General features: G+C 41.2%; 1 protein-coding gene across 1 annotated transcript in view; it reads right to left on the bottom strand.

Annotated features, from left to right (window-relative positions):
* Nucleotides 1–2,758: 2,758 nt before the first annotated feature.
* col20a1 (collagen type XX alpha 1 chain) overlaps nucleotides 2,759–13,167 on the bottom strand; it is a 61,903-nt gene continuing 51,494 nt past the window's right edge. Inside the window, exons 30-42 of the mRNA XM_088937419.1 lie at nucleotides 12,907–12,993; nucleotides 12,594–12,647; nucleotides 11,797–11,892; nucleotides 10,795–10,848; nucleotides 9,994–10,047; nucleotides 8,934–8,987; nucleotides 8,228–8,299; nucleotides 7,264–7,299; nucleotides 6,447–6,513; nucleotides 5,604–5,792; nucleotides 5,109–5,186; nucleotides 3,912–4,067; nucleotides 2,759–2,892 (exon numbers count right to left, since the gene is read on the bottom strand). Coding sequence (XP_088793545.1) covers nucleotides 2,864–2,892; nucleotides 3,912–4,067; nucleotides 5,109–5,186; nucleotides 5,604–5,792; nucleotides 6,447–6,513; nucleotides 7,264–7,299; nucleotides 8,228–8,299; nucleotides 8,934–8,987; nucleotides 9,994–10,047; nucleotides 10,795–10,848; nucleotides 11,797–11,892; nucleotides 12,594–12,647; nucleotides 12,907–12,993 — 1,026 coding nt within the window. The 3' untranslated portion in view covers nucleotides 2,759–2,863. The remainder of the gene's footprint in view (nucleotides 2,893–3,911; nucleotides 4,068–5,108; nucleotides 5,187–5,603; nucleotides 5,793–6,446; nucleotides 6,514–7,263; nucleotides 7,300–8,227; nucleotides 8,300–8,933; nucleotides 8,988–9,993; nucleotides 10,048–10,794; nucleotides 10,849–11,796; nucleotides 11,893–12,593; nucleotides 12,648–12,906; nucleotides 12,994–13,167) is intronic.

Here is a 13,167-nt window from a genome sequence, read left to right as displayed (position 1 = left end):
CTTGAACTGTTTTTTTTAAGTCCATGCCTTTTAATTTAATAATTTTTTAATCATATTTTGTTTACTTACATTTTTCAGATTACATGATTTTGTGAATTTGGAATCAGCCTTTTCAAGGACTGCTTTTGCTGCGAGAACCTCTTGCTGTGGATGATATTCTCCAGCTCCAAAAAAGGTTTTACTTTGCATGAGTCATCATACAAAGCACCATCATCACCATTGGGTGATTGCTTTAATGAACCTCTTTGTATACATTTGCCCTTATTTAATTTCTGAATTAACCGGTTTTCTAGGCTGTTGCTTCAGTTTGTGCCTATGGTCCAATCTTATAACACTGCTAAGACTTCACAGGCTTGTTTCTTCTTCAGTACAAGAATATCAGTGGGGACTAGCAGAAACCTGGCAACAGAGATCTGAGCATCATGAGGTTAGTGTGCATAAAGAGTGGAAGAGCTGTAGTCGATCTCGGAGAACGATGAAGGAGGTCCTGAAGAATTCCCACTAAAACATCCAGAAAGCATTGTACTGTAAAATTACGACTGTTACTGCTGTTAGCTTTTCTTTCACATACAGGAGATAGCTATCCTTTTTGTAGTTTTAAAAAATGTGTAAAAGGTACAAATGTTGTATAATTATAAGGTAAAAGATAATTCAAGACAAATTTAGCGATACAATTATCACGATACAACAGGAAATACAAAAATATTGCTTTGAGTAACTTTAGATTTCATTTACTCTAATTTGGGTTAAACAAAGACTAGCATACACTACATTGTTTTCATACAAAGTATCTTTAGCATAAGATATATTCTCAACACATACAAAAATAATCTAAACATAAAATGTGAGCAAATATTTTCAGTGCTTAAAAATAATCTTTTTTTAAGACTTCAGGTATGGTAGAAATTGCATTTAGGGACTCCCATGAAAACAAGATTGCTGTCTTATAAGGATATCATTATTAATATTATTTCAAATAAATATACTTTCAAAACATTATGTGTGTTAAAGAAAAAACAGTATTAAAAAGACATCTATTGTTTAGTTGTTTTTTTTTTCATTTTGACTACAGTTTGAAAATTGATTTAAAGGCCAAGTCAAAAAAGCTATAAATGATTATAAAGTACTGAGAATTGTTTAAGCCCAATACAACTCAATTTTATACACAGTAAATTGAGTGTACAAATGGTATCTAATTTATATTTTTAAAATAATTGTGTGCTGGATTCTCTTATGCCCAGGGGTCATGAAATATGCTTTTATTTCATTTTGTTCTCTCTAATTCTATTTGTGCTTTTATGAGAAATAAACACCTGTTTTGATTAAAATGCCTGCTAGTCAATCATTTTAATCAATCATTTAATCACTGTCTACATTGGAAGCATTTGCACAGTTACACGGAGCGCAAATTGATAAAATACTGAGACGTTTTTCTTAGTTATTTGGTTTGGGCAACTTTTTTAGGTTTGCTGTGAAATATGTCCGCTGTTGTGATTTTTAAAAAAAACTAAAAAATACAACAAAATACAACAATAGGATATATCACTAAGAGCCTTATTTTCTTTTCAACTAATGAAGATTGGAAATGGGAGTTACAGTAGGTTATATCATACATTTGTATGCTTTTTAACAGTTGGAACCTAAAATTTCATTGTAGAATTAGAGGCACTCGAGTGATTTATACTACAGATACTGTAGATCAGTCAGACTTCCTACTGATGGAGGATATCAATTAGCAACAGTGGCAAGAAAGTGCATTATAACTGCTTGCTGTACAGATTTTTCATATAAATTAAAAATTGTACAGATAATTAGATGAGCTCAGCTGGATAGACTTACTGTAAATCATATTTGTTTAATTAAGGCTAGGATCAGACTGGACACCTTTTTACTTCCTTCCACCCAGATATTTGAAGGTAGGTGAAAAGCTAATTTAATGGGCAACAGGACATGTTGTGGATCAGAATGTTGCTGCTCCTTCCTCATGGCTCCTGGGTTTGACACCCTTGGGTGTGGAGGTCACATGCTGTCCACATGTTAACCTGTGAGGTTTTTGCCATGTATGTTCCAACTTCCAAAAAATGTTACCTATAAAAATGTTATCCATTGTCCAGTGATGGACTGCTGTCCTGCCCAGGCTGAGACCCGTCCTGATTTGCATGCTTTTCCTCAGGATACGTGGCTATTGATTAATAGAGCACGCTATTTAAAATACCAGCTTTTCATGACTGGGTAAGATGCCAGGGACTTTTGAAATGTAGCTGACATCTCTCCTGGTGCAATCTACTGTAAGATCATTCTAGGTACAGTATGCTTATACTACCAATTTTGAAATGGAACCAGAGGATTTCAGATGTTAATGCTACACAAGATAAGAACTAAGACTGATAACTTTTTAATTATGTTGGGTAATTGGAAAAGTCGGTTGTGCATCATAGGAAACTTTTTCCCTCCACTTTCCTAAAATTCTGACACTCAAGCAAGAGTGTCACAAACAAATATAGTTTAAATATTATTGAGAATTTACAGCTAGAAAAGTAGAGCAAATTTTGGATTGGAGAACCAAACTTTGAGCTTTAAGTAGCAATTGCAGAGTCTTATTTTTAACTGTGCATAAATGTTACTTTTGTCCTACTGGCATATGCATACATCAGTGTGCACAATAAAGATCTTGCCACCACCATTGAAAAGGATGAAGGCATTGTACACCATATTGTACAGTCATCAACACACACACTGTTTTATAGTTCATTCTGGCATTAATGACTGTGTTGCAGTTCAAATGAAATCTTTGATGTTTCTGCCTGTCATAGGGCTTTTTAACCCAACAAAAAAGTCTTTGGGAAGTGCAGTCTGTCCAGGTTCAGGGCTGGAACATGAAGTATTCTTGTCCTGGAAACAGAAGAGACAATCAAATCTGTGCAAAGGTGCTTTATGTGTGACTGAAAGTGACAAAATATCCAACAAATAATGAGTTATTTGAAGACTGGTAATCGGCCAGTTACAGGCAAGGATCCAACATTTAACTATTAACCTCACCATGATGCTTACCAGGAAAACCAGCCTGAACACTGATGGATGATATGATTCTCAAATTAGCATTAATACTTCGATTGCTTTATTTTTTCTCTTATAAGGACCAACAGGTTTGCGTCTGTGATTGTCAAGTGATAATCAGCTGAGTTCCCTGCAGCAACCTCTGCACCTGAACAGGAACGAGGCCTGGCTTTGAGAGGTCCTTCATGAAATCGATTTTGCCTAAACTGATTGCACTAATGGATTATTGCACATTTTCAATGATCACTAATTAACTCTCACTCTTTCCTCTCAGGTGCTTTACAATTAGCAGCTGATGTAGTGAAAACCACACACTTGAGTATAAAAACCCAAGTGACTTCACCTCAGAGAGATGGTCATCTTGTAGAAAATGGTGTTCATTTTTGTTTGTTTTGTGCAGGAGGGAGCAAAGATGGTCTTCTGCTGCTTTTAACCAAAGGTAAGCTGTGAATTTAGTGTTTTTGGAGGCATTTTTAATGTGCAATCCAGACAAGCTGGAGTTTCAAGTGTTCTTTTTTGTTTTGAGGTATGTGTATAATATGCCCCTCTAGTACTGTGTGAGAGAAGTGTAAAAATGGAAGTGGAAGAATGGTATTTTAGGTGTGTAGGCCCTTGATTCATTTTTCCCTTTCAGTCTGTCACTTTGATTATATACAGACCTCATTCCTGTTGATGTTGGTCAGGAGTACACAGATTGTGACTTAACCTGTATGGCTGGGCAATGCAGGCCAGATTTATTAACCCAACAGACTGGGTAGGGTTCTGTGGACAAGCTTCCTCCTAATGCAGTTACATTTTTCACCCGCATAGACACCCATGTCCATGAAAAATCTTGCTCCTCCAGTGGGTCTCACCTCTAGGATCTCTCCTTTGACAGCCCGTGTTGTCACACAGCCCTGGTGGGCCAGGTTCCCCAACAGGCCCTGTGGCCCCCGAGAGACCAGGTTTCCCTGGCTGGCCGGGGTCTCCCCTGGGTCCTGGTGCCCCAGGTTTTGACTCCCCCGGGGGACCTACGCAAACACAAAAGGGACAGGGGAGGTCCCTTTACCAATATCATTCTTTTAATACATACACGAGAGAAAAGTAGAATGTGGTGAATTCTTAATGGCAGAAGGGAGTAATCTGTGGGATAAAAGCAAATGGGGCATTAACCTATTTTCCACAACATCAAGAATTCAGGGACATCTTCCCCTCGGCACTAATACTGTATGGTAAAATTGTGATATCATGATACTGTTGTATTATGTGTTTTAAGGATGTGATAAACATGGTTTAAAATCTGTCACGTTTGTATAACTCCTATCTTGTGAACTCGCTTTCCTTTATTTCTAGACCAGAAATGGATTTCTAGTCTGGTAAGTGGATTGCGAGGAGGATGTCCGTAAGAAACCTCTGATACTAGTATATTAAGTTCGAGTAGGGAGCTGCATCAGCGAAGAGAGACAACATTTTGACCAAGACTTGGTCTCCTTTCTTTTCCTTTCAGCATGGAATAACCCTTTACCTGTTCCATTATCTATTCATATTTCGCATCTTCCACAGGCTTTACATTCTGATAGCTTTATACTGTCTAAAATGTCTTGTCTGTTAAAGGCTCCTATATAGAGTACAGGACGAGTTAAGTTGTCTGTGTTTTAGAAGGCAATTACTAGACATGGAGTGTCTGTTTTCATCTGATTTGAATCCTCCCTTTTTTCCCTTCGGGGAGTGTCGGATAACTGGAAACAAATCAACAGCTTGACTTCTTCCAATGTCCAAAAATACAGGAAGTTCAGATCTCCATAAAGGTTCACAGCACAAATACTTCTTAATTTAATTTATTTAATTTTGTGCTTTTTTTTGTAATAGAACTACAATGTAGACTATTTATAGTACGAGTTATACTATTGAGTTTCTTCATGGGGGGGGGGGGGGGGTTTCATAGATTTTATCCTCTTGTTTCAAAATGAGGTGGACTGTGTAGGAGCGTGTACGCTGTCACAGTGAGTGCTGTAATAGTGCTTCACTGGGGGACAGAGTTCATGTGCTCTGTGCACAGCTGCTGATGTTACCTGGGAGTCCCCTGGATCCGTGTGCGCCCTTCACACTGTCTCCCACACTGCCCTTCTCCCCTGGCTGCCCCGACCTTCCTACGCAAGGCAAGATGAGCACAGATCGACAAACAGGGTTAAAACACCTCTGGAGGGGCCTTCACAAAGTTTCAGAAGGTCAAATCACCTCATTTCCATTGCTTCAATTTAGCGTAACATACTGTACCTTCAGTGCACTGACCAAATTGACTGAGCTTTCTCTGCATTACCTGACACCACAACGCTTTTGCATGTGAATCTGGCTTCTCTTGCTCCGTTTCCTGAAGGTGGGGGGGTCTCAGATTTCAGAATCCGGATTTCCATATCGTCCAGATCAGTTCCCCAGTGATTTTTTTTTTTTTTTTTTTTTTTAAATCTCCAATTCCACTCCCATTGCAGTGAAAGATTTGGGGCAGAAAAGACAGAGGAAAGTGCTGACTATTATCCTAAGGCCCACTGCAGTAGACCTTGCCTCACCTTGTTCCCCTGGATAACCTGATTTTCCAGGATCTCCAGCGGTTCCTGGCCGGCCTGGCCTACCCCTGGGCCCTGGGGCTCCCTGAGGTCCGGGGATCCCCGGTTCTCCTGGTGGCCCCACTGGCTCTTCTACGGGGACTGGCTTCAGGCTCATCTCGTTGAGGAACGAATCCAGCTTCAGCACCTCATCTGCAGAGAAACGCCACTTTTCTTGCGGCAGAGCTGTGCCACAAACCCGAAATGGATTTCATCTCCATACGCCCGAGCCTCCGATGTCAGCTAATGCAAGCCACGTGTTCCTTCTCAGCCAGCTATGAGCAATCTTGGCTTCGTGTACCAGAAGAAAGGTTACAACAACATGGAGGATATCAGGCCTATTGTGTGTGTTTGATTGCTAGAAATTGATTGATTTGAAGATGACGATCAGGTACCTTCTTGGACCCTACCAGTGAATCTAACGTGATCAGTTTGCTGGCTCCAACAGCTCAGAAGTGATAAATGCTGTACAAGCCCCCTACTTTCACTCCTAAATTTGTGTATGTGCCCAGACCTCATGAGCCTCCTGTGGAGAGGTGGACCTATCACTATGGTCTTCATTTCTGCCGGCCTGCCACAGAGTGCTGTTGGGCTGGTGTTGAACTCCAGCATTAGTTTTCTCATTCATGTGTTCTTTGGTTAACTTGTAACAAGTAAAACTGTAACGTATGGTTATATACAGTATAAAAACATTACATAGGGTATATGTAAGAACAGTTACACAAGGAGAGGAGGCCATTTGGCCTATCTGGACCATTTGGTAGGTGGTTTAAAAAATATTGGCCGATATTGCCTAAGTTAACTTACTGTGTACCAGTTGCTCACAGGCTTGAGTAACAAGCTGGTAAACGGTAGCTAAGGACTGTGGCTCCCCCTGCAACACAAAGCAAGCAGGTCATAAATGGTCATCTGTGTGGTGAGGGTCAACTCAACTGCTTACATCAGTATAGTGGATCGAGTGTCTCTGACATTGACTGATAATTTAATAGTGACACCATCTTATTGTGCAATGTTGTAGGGCAGCATGGTGGCACAGTGGTTGGTATTGCTGCCCTGCAGCACTGGGGCCCTGGGTTTAAATTCTGTGGTGCTCTCTGTGTGGAGTTTATTTGAATTGGCCCTGGTGTGAGTGTGTGCCTTGTGCCTGTTACTGGCCAGAATAGGCTCTGGCTCCTCTGTAACCTTGTATTGGATAAAGTGGTTAGAAAATGGATGGATGTTACAATGTATTTCGCATGCATGGGGTTTTCCTCTCTACTGTGGGAAGGAAAGGCTATCATTGAATTTCTCTCAGAGGTCTCCTATTTCAGTACGGGCCTGTACTTCTATCATGTAGTAAAAGCAGATAGGTTGATGATGATTCATTTTGTAATGCCCTTTACAAACTGTAGTTTATATTTCATTATAATATGGTAATTTTAGAACATATTCAATGTAAGAAATGTTGAAAATTGAGCAGCGCAGTAATGATTTTGAAACATTAAAGGGAAAGAGAGCTCAGTCATTCTGGTGCAAAGTTAATTCACCAGATTCAGAGCAGAGGCATGTTATGGATCTTAAAAGCTTCTTTTCCACTGCACATATTTCTTCTGTTATGCAGCTGAAAGGAGAAAGAACAACTCACCTTCTCTCCCTTCTCTCCTTTGTGACCAGAAAGCCCCTGTGAAAGTAAAACACATGCATTTCATGGGCCCTTTACTGTTTTTCTCTTGTCCCAGGATCTAAGAGCACGGGAAGGCTTGAAAACACATAAAGGCAATTTGGCCCATGCTCCTAAACTGGTTTCTAGCTGCTATTTGATTTGAAGTATCTTTTATAAATCCTTTCTTAAATGACCCAGAGGAGTCAGCTTCATCCGTACTTTGCCAGAACACTCTCTCTGATTGATGCCTCCTTGTTTTCAGGAAGAGGCGCTTAGACCCAGATTAAATCAAAACTTTGACTTGCCTACCAGCTACAAATTACTATCACTGTATTAGACAGCGGTTTCTTGGGAGAGGAGTCTTCTAGTTAACCAATGGTAAGGGCAGAGATCTCAAGGACTTGTATTAATAAGTGGTTAACAGCATCAAAGTTTTGATTCAGCTGAGGCCTGAAACCCTTTATGATATTAATATTATGCCAAATATTTCCTTCAAGAGCACTGATATCCAACAGTTATGCTGTCCTTTGTCTAGACTTAGGGCCTCAGGCTCAGTTCCTGGAGAAACGGTTAGTGCATAATTAAACAATTGATCTATTTATTGTCTTACACACATAGTACATGGTTTTTTATTATGTGTGCGTCACAGATGTGTCATTGCATAGTGAGCAAGAGTCTGGATTTGTAACCGACCAGCTGAGGGGTCCCCCACTGTGGACACTGCTGCTGTACCCCTGAATAAAGTGCCCAGTTGCTCCCGTCTGCCCAGCTGTATAAATGAGAACCAGAGTTGCTGGAGGGGCTTCATCCCTGTGCAGCACTAGAGCCCCGCCCGCTGGTGACCAGGGTGAACTCTGGCCCGATGAGCCAGTGTGGCTCTGGTCTGACTTGTATCACATCTTGGGCCCAGGATAGAAGTGTCCCAGTTGTGCGGTTCAGTGCTTACCGTGGGCCCCACCTGCCCTGGGTGGCCCCTCTCTCCCACTACACCTGGGATACCTGGCATTCCCTGGAATCCCTAGACAGACACAGAGGCCAACATCAGGGCTGAGGGCATGAGAGAATACAGGAAAACGCAGTGCTCGGCTGTGAGCACCCATTGATGGACAGGGGAGTGTTCATCTTGAATTCAGTTTAACACAGTTCAACAGCAAGGGCTCAGCGGGTGAGAGGACAGGCCACACAAACTTTGCTTCAGAGTGTATGAATTTTATGTGTAGGATTTTGTCTTGAGTTTCTTCACAATTTTGCTATTAAGTCAGTGAAAAAGCATGTTTTCTTCTGCATTCTTAAGGACTGGAATTTATCTGCAAATAAGATGTAGAGGTATTTAACTGATCAGAAACTTGACCTAAATAAATTTCCCTGATCACTATTTTGCCTGTTTGCTTGACCCGTGCAGACAACTCGGGCACAACTAGTTTAATGTAAATGAGAGCTTTGATGCATGGAAATGCCTTACCAGTTTCGCCATTTGTTTTTGCCTGTGCCACATTTTTTGTGCTTTTTTTTAACAAACTCTAGTTGCAGTCCAGGAAAGCACATCTCAGCCTTCAAAGGTGAGGTGTTTTCATCTGAATCGGATTATTTTCCCTATGAGCTGACAGGATCGGAGTGCTCTTTCATGCTGTCAAGCATGTGTCTGTACTTACTCTCGGGCCAGAAGGGCCAGGGGATCCTGGACTGCCCTCGGGCCCTCTGATTCCCTGGGGAGACACAAGAGACATCACACATCAGGAAAACCCGAAAGCAGCGCTTCCTTCGCCCTCTTTTCAACAGGAAGCAAGAGAGCTTCCTATAACAAAGACAGCCATCTGTCACAAGCCTTCAAATGGGCACAAAGAAGGCTGAGGCCAAGCTTTCAGCTTCGTCCAGCATACAACATGTTCCAATGTACTCATGAGCAACACATCTTGTCCACAAGAGACAGAAGGCTCCCGTACGTGAGAATCTGCCAGACTAGGCCAGAAAGAGCCGGTTTGCTTTGCCCCTGCAGGTTCTGAGTAGTGCAGCTGCCATCACACTACTCAGTCTCCATCAACGCTCATACACTGATGGTGCCAGAGATCACGGGATTTTATCCAGATGTGCTCCATGTTGCATTTGTTTTTGTTTGACTCTTTTGTTTGAGGCACGGGTTTATGCAGATGTGTTTTAATTTGACAAATCCAGACGAATAGGATTTCATTTTCATACCAGAAAGTTTTCATGGTACTAAAAGTCTCCTGTACTCCTCCAATCCCCCACAGGCATCAAGACATTTTTACAATGTGGAATTTAATTCGTAATCATGCTCAGCGAGTGCAAGACAAAGACACTCTCTAACATATGGTGAAATCATTTGCTCTTGAGTGTGATTATGCGATCATCCTGTGCCAATATGAAAACGATGTTGACTTCCACACCCAGGTAAATCACAGGCAATCACACGTGTTCAGGCGCAAATGGAACATGATTCAAGTGGAGATGTTCCACAAAGCCTAAGTGTAAAGACAGTGCTTGTCATTGACATTTTCAAGTATTTCTACTTGTGAAGGTTATGATTCTGAAAAATTGCAAACAGTTGTACAGACCATCTAAAATAATTATAATTACAAAAATTGCATGACAGTTACTTTTATTTATCTTTCAAGTTATCTGTTCTGATTATCTTAAGCCGCGAAGGAGGAAACAGAATATTTCCTGAAGTGTCACAGCAGTTTGAAGGCTCACCTTAGGGCCTGCGAACCCCTCCCTCCCTTTAGGACCTGGAGGGCCAGGCAATCCCTGAGTAGGGGAAAGAGAAAAACATTGCAATGAATTTAACAGCAACAGTACTGCTCTGGTTAGACCTCTGCAGAGCCTGCTTTGTCCAGACCCTAGTTTGGAAACGTTTTGCTGCTGTCTGTGATGTTAGTAAACCAGTAGGTGGCGCTCTTCCCCCTGGTTCAGAATTTCTAAATCCTCCCAGAGTCGTCACAGGACACTGTGATGCAGGAGGTGCTGCTCTTTGGATGAAACCTCGAACATAGAGTAGGTCCTGACTAGTTGCCCATTCAATTTCCCATGGCATTTTGCATGGGATCTTGAATCCCAGTGCAAGATTAGTGTAATGGCTGAATTCCACTTTGGGCTTGCATAATCTTGTCGTCCTAAAGATCTCCCTTAATTCAACTCCTGTTGGTAAACTGTTGTTAATTGTTAAGCTCCTGTCCTCCACAGGTAGGCAAATTGGGTCTCCTCCTTTATGTAAAGCCCCCTGGGATAATTTGGAAAGACAAATAGATAAAAACAATTCATTCTTGATTACTATTAATACAATCAGTGGCCAAAAGTGTCCAGCTCCCTAAGCCCAGAGCAAGTTCCTGGAGACTGTGCTCAAAATCATATTAAGTGCTAGTGGGAAAAGAATACGCAGTGTATTGGTAGGTTTAGACAGCTCAGCTGACGGTATTTCGGTAAGAAAGTATTTTGCTGATTGTTGGTACATCTGACCTGGTCCATCAGCAAAAGGATAATGTTACTGTACTGTACCTGGAGTCCAGGCTTTCCAATGTCTCCCTTTTCCCCTCTTTCACCAGGAGGTCCCTTCAAAATATAAAAGGAAGAAAGTAAGAGATAATACTGTATTGACAGCGGCTGGGCTGGGGAGGCTGGTTCTGGGGGGCAGCTGGGAGACACAAGACAAGTATTTGAATAGCAGCATAATCATTACAGAATCCTTCAGAAATGCAACAGAACTTGCTCAGTGTGGAAGATAACACTTCCAGGCTTTAACCACTTTGGGTTCACTGAAGCTTACACCAAAAAAGCAGCCAGGTATCTTATTCCAGGACTCCCCCAAACCTATGCTTGATGAAATATTTCCTATTCTCAGTTTTAAATGCAAATAAATTAAGATTTCTGTCGATATGGTATCACTTAAACCTTCCAGAAGAACACTTGTCTCCTTACCTTGATACATTAGACAGTCAATAGCCTCACATTCACTAATATTTAGTGTATTTCTGTTTACCTGTATTTCCCCTACAAACTGGCTCATGGCAAAGGTGTGTGATTATTTGCATATAAACCTGTCGAATCTTCAAAGATAACACAATACCTTCTGTGTTGTCTCTCAATTATCGATTACGAATAAGTCTTTCAATATCAAGGGGTATCTACTTTACTTCATAATATGGCACTTTGGAGGCATTTGATGTTTGGTATTTATGGATTTTCCATTTCTTTATTATTGTGATCACTAATCACATCCAAAGAAAAACAGGGGATGAAAAACACTCTGATTCAGGATGTAGTCAGGATTTGTGCTTCTACTATAGATACTGTAGCTATTGTGGCTCAGAAAAATAAAATAAAAACCTCAGTGCAGGAAATGAACATTTGGGCTGAAATCCTACAGAAAATCATAGACCTTAGAAGAAGGAAAGACTCTACAGTTTTGCATCTGACAGAGGAGGCTTAAAGCCAAGATTCCGGGTAAACGAAAAAAGGCCATCAGCCCCGTTAATTGATTAATTGGATTAGGGTGCCTACCACTCTTCCTCGAACCGTCATCCCCCTGGGCCCCCGGGCCCCCAGGGGGCCGCTTGTCCCCCTTGATCCCAACTTCCCTGGAGGTCCTGCCTCTCCCTGGGAGAAAGGCCACAGTGTAAGAGCACAGGAAAGGGAAAACAAGTGGAGATTAAGCAGCTGATTAAACAATTAAGCCCCATTGGCATTTTTGGTTGTGAGCAGCTCATCAGTCTAGCAGATCTCAAGCAGCTGGAGGACTGCACACAGTGAATCTCTGTAAATCATCAACAGCATGAGTCCCTGGGACTGGGTTGGACCAATTGAATTCTCCTGCTCAGGTATTACACTGATGATGATATAAGGAGATCTACCAAAGCGAACGGACTCTCGATCTCAAAGACCAGACCAGGGGAGTTCTACCAATTAGTAACATGTAGCTTAGGTGTATTTTTCAATCCACAAAAACGCCAACACATTTTTTATTTAAAGCACAAATAATAATAGCCATATGCTAAGTTTCATGTATAATTCCACATTTTGAAGGTAACATTAAAGCTATTAGCTGTGCAGATGTTCATATACACAGTAAATGTTTCAACTATAAAGCACAAAATGAAAATAATTACCTGAGGTGCAAGCAAACGGAAGTTTCTACTTCAGTTACTTCAGTTTTGTAGTCATATTAAAAAAATAGAGCATGCAGGACGAAGGAAGACCAGGCTTAATTTTGCTAGTCAGGTAGTCTCATTTTCAAATTTTCCAGTGTACAGTGAATCTACAAGACTGGACAAAGTGTTTGAGCCCTAAAGAGAACTGACCTTCAGCCCCTGTTCGCCTTTCTCACCTCTCTCACCCCTGGGCCCAGGTTTGCCCTGAGAAAAAAATTAACATAAAACACTATTGAGCACTATATTCTAAACAGAGCTGTAAAACACTACAATATATGTGAAACATATATTGTTGCTTTTCTTTTGAGGTAGGCCCATGCTTCAAAAACACTTAATAACACCACCAAGTTAATAATAATTTAAAATATGTCTGATGATCCTCAAAGTTTGGGACGAGCAGGTGAGTTTATTTTCTAAGTTACAGCACTGGACTAATAAAGCACAGGATTTAGAAAACACTGACTGGTGGACCTGGAGGCCCAGGGGATCCTGGGATATTGGAGGTGCAGGTACACGCATAGGCAGGTGGTGGGCAGCTCTCCTCATCCCTCTGCAAAGACAAAATATGTATTAGAGAAGAGCTTCACATAAATGAGGCTGTGTATCGAAATCTAAAGTGAGCTGTCTCACAACATGACCATTTACTAAAAGAGAAATTTGCTCCTGAGAAAAAAACCTGAGACCACAACCTAGCCATTATACGTTGTTCTTATGAAGGCAGCTG

Source organism: Atractosteus spatula, chromosome 19 (genome assembly GCF_055471065.1).
Source record: "Atractosteus spatula isolate fAtrSpa1 chromosome 19, fAtrSpa1.hap1, whole genome shotgun sequence".
Classification (NCBI taxonomy): Eukaryota; Metazoa; Chordata; class Actinopteri; order Semionotiformes; family Lepisosteidae; genus Atractosteus; species Atractosteus spatula.
Note: the sequence above shows the minus strand (reverse complement) of the source record. Positions and strands in the feature narration are given on the sequence as shown.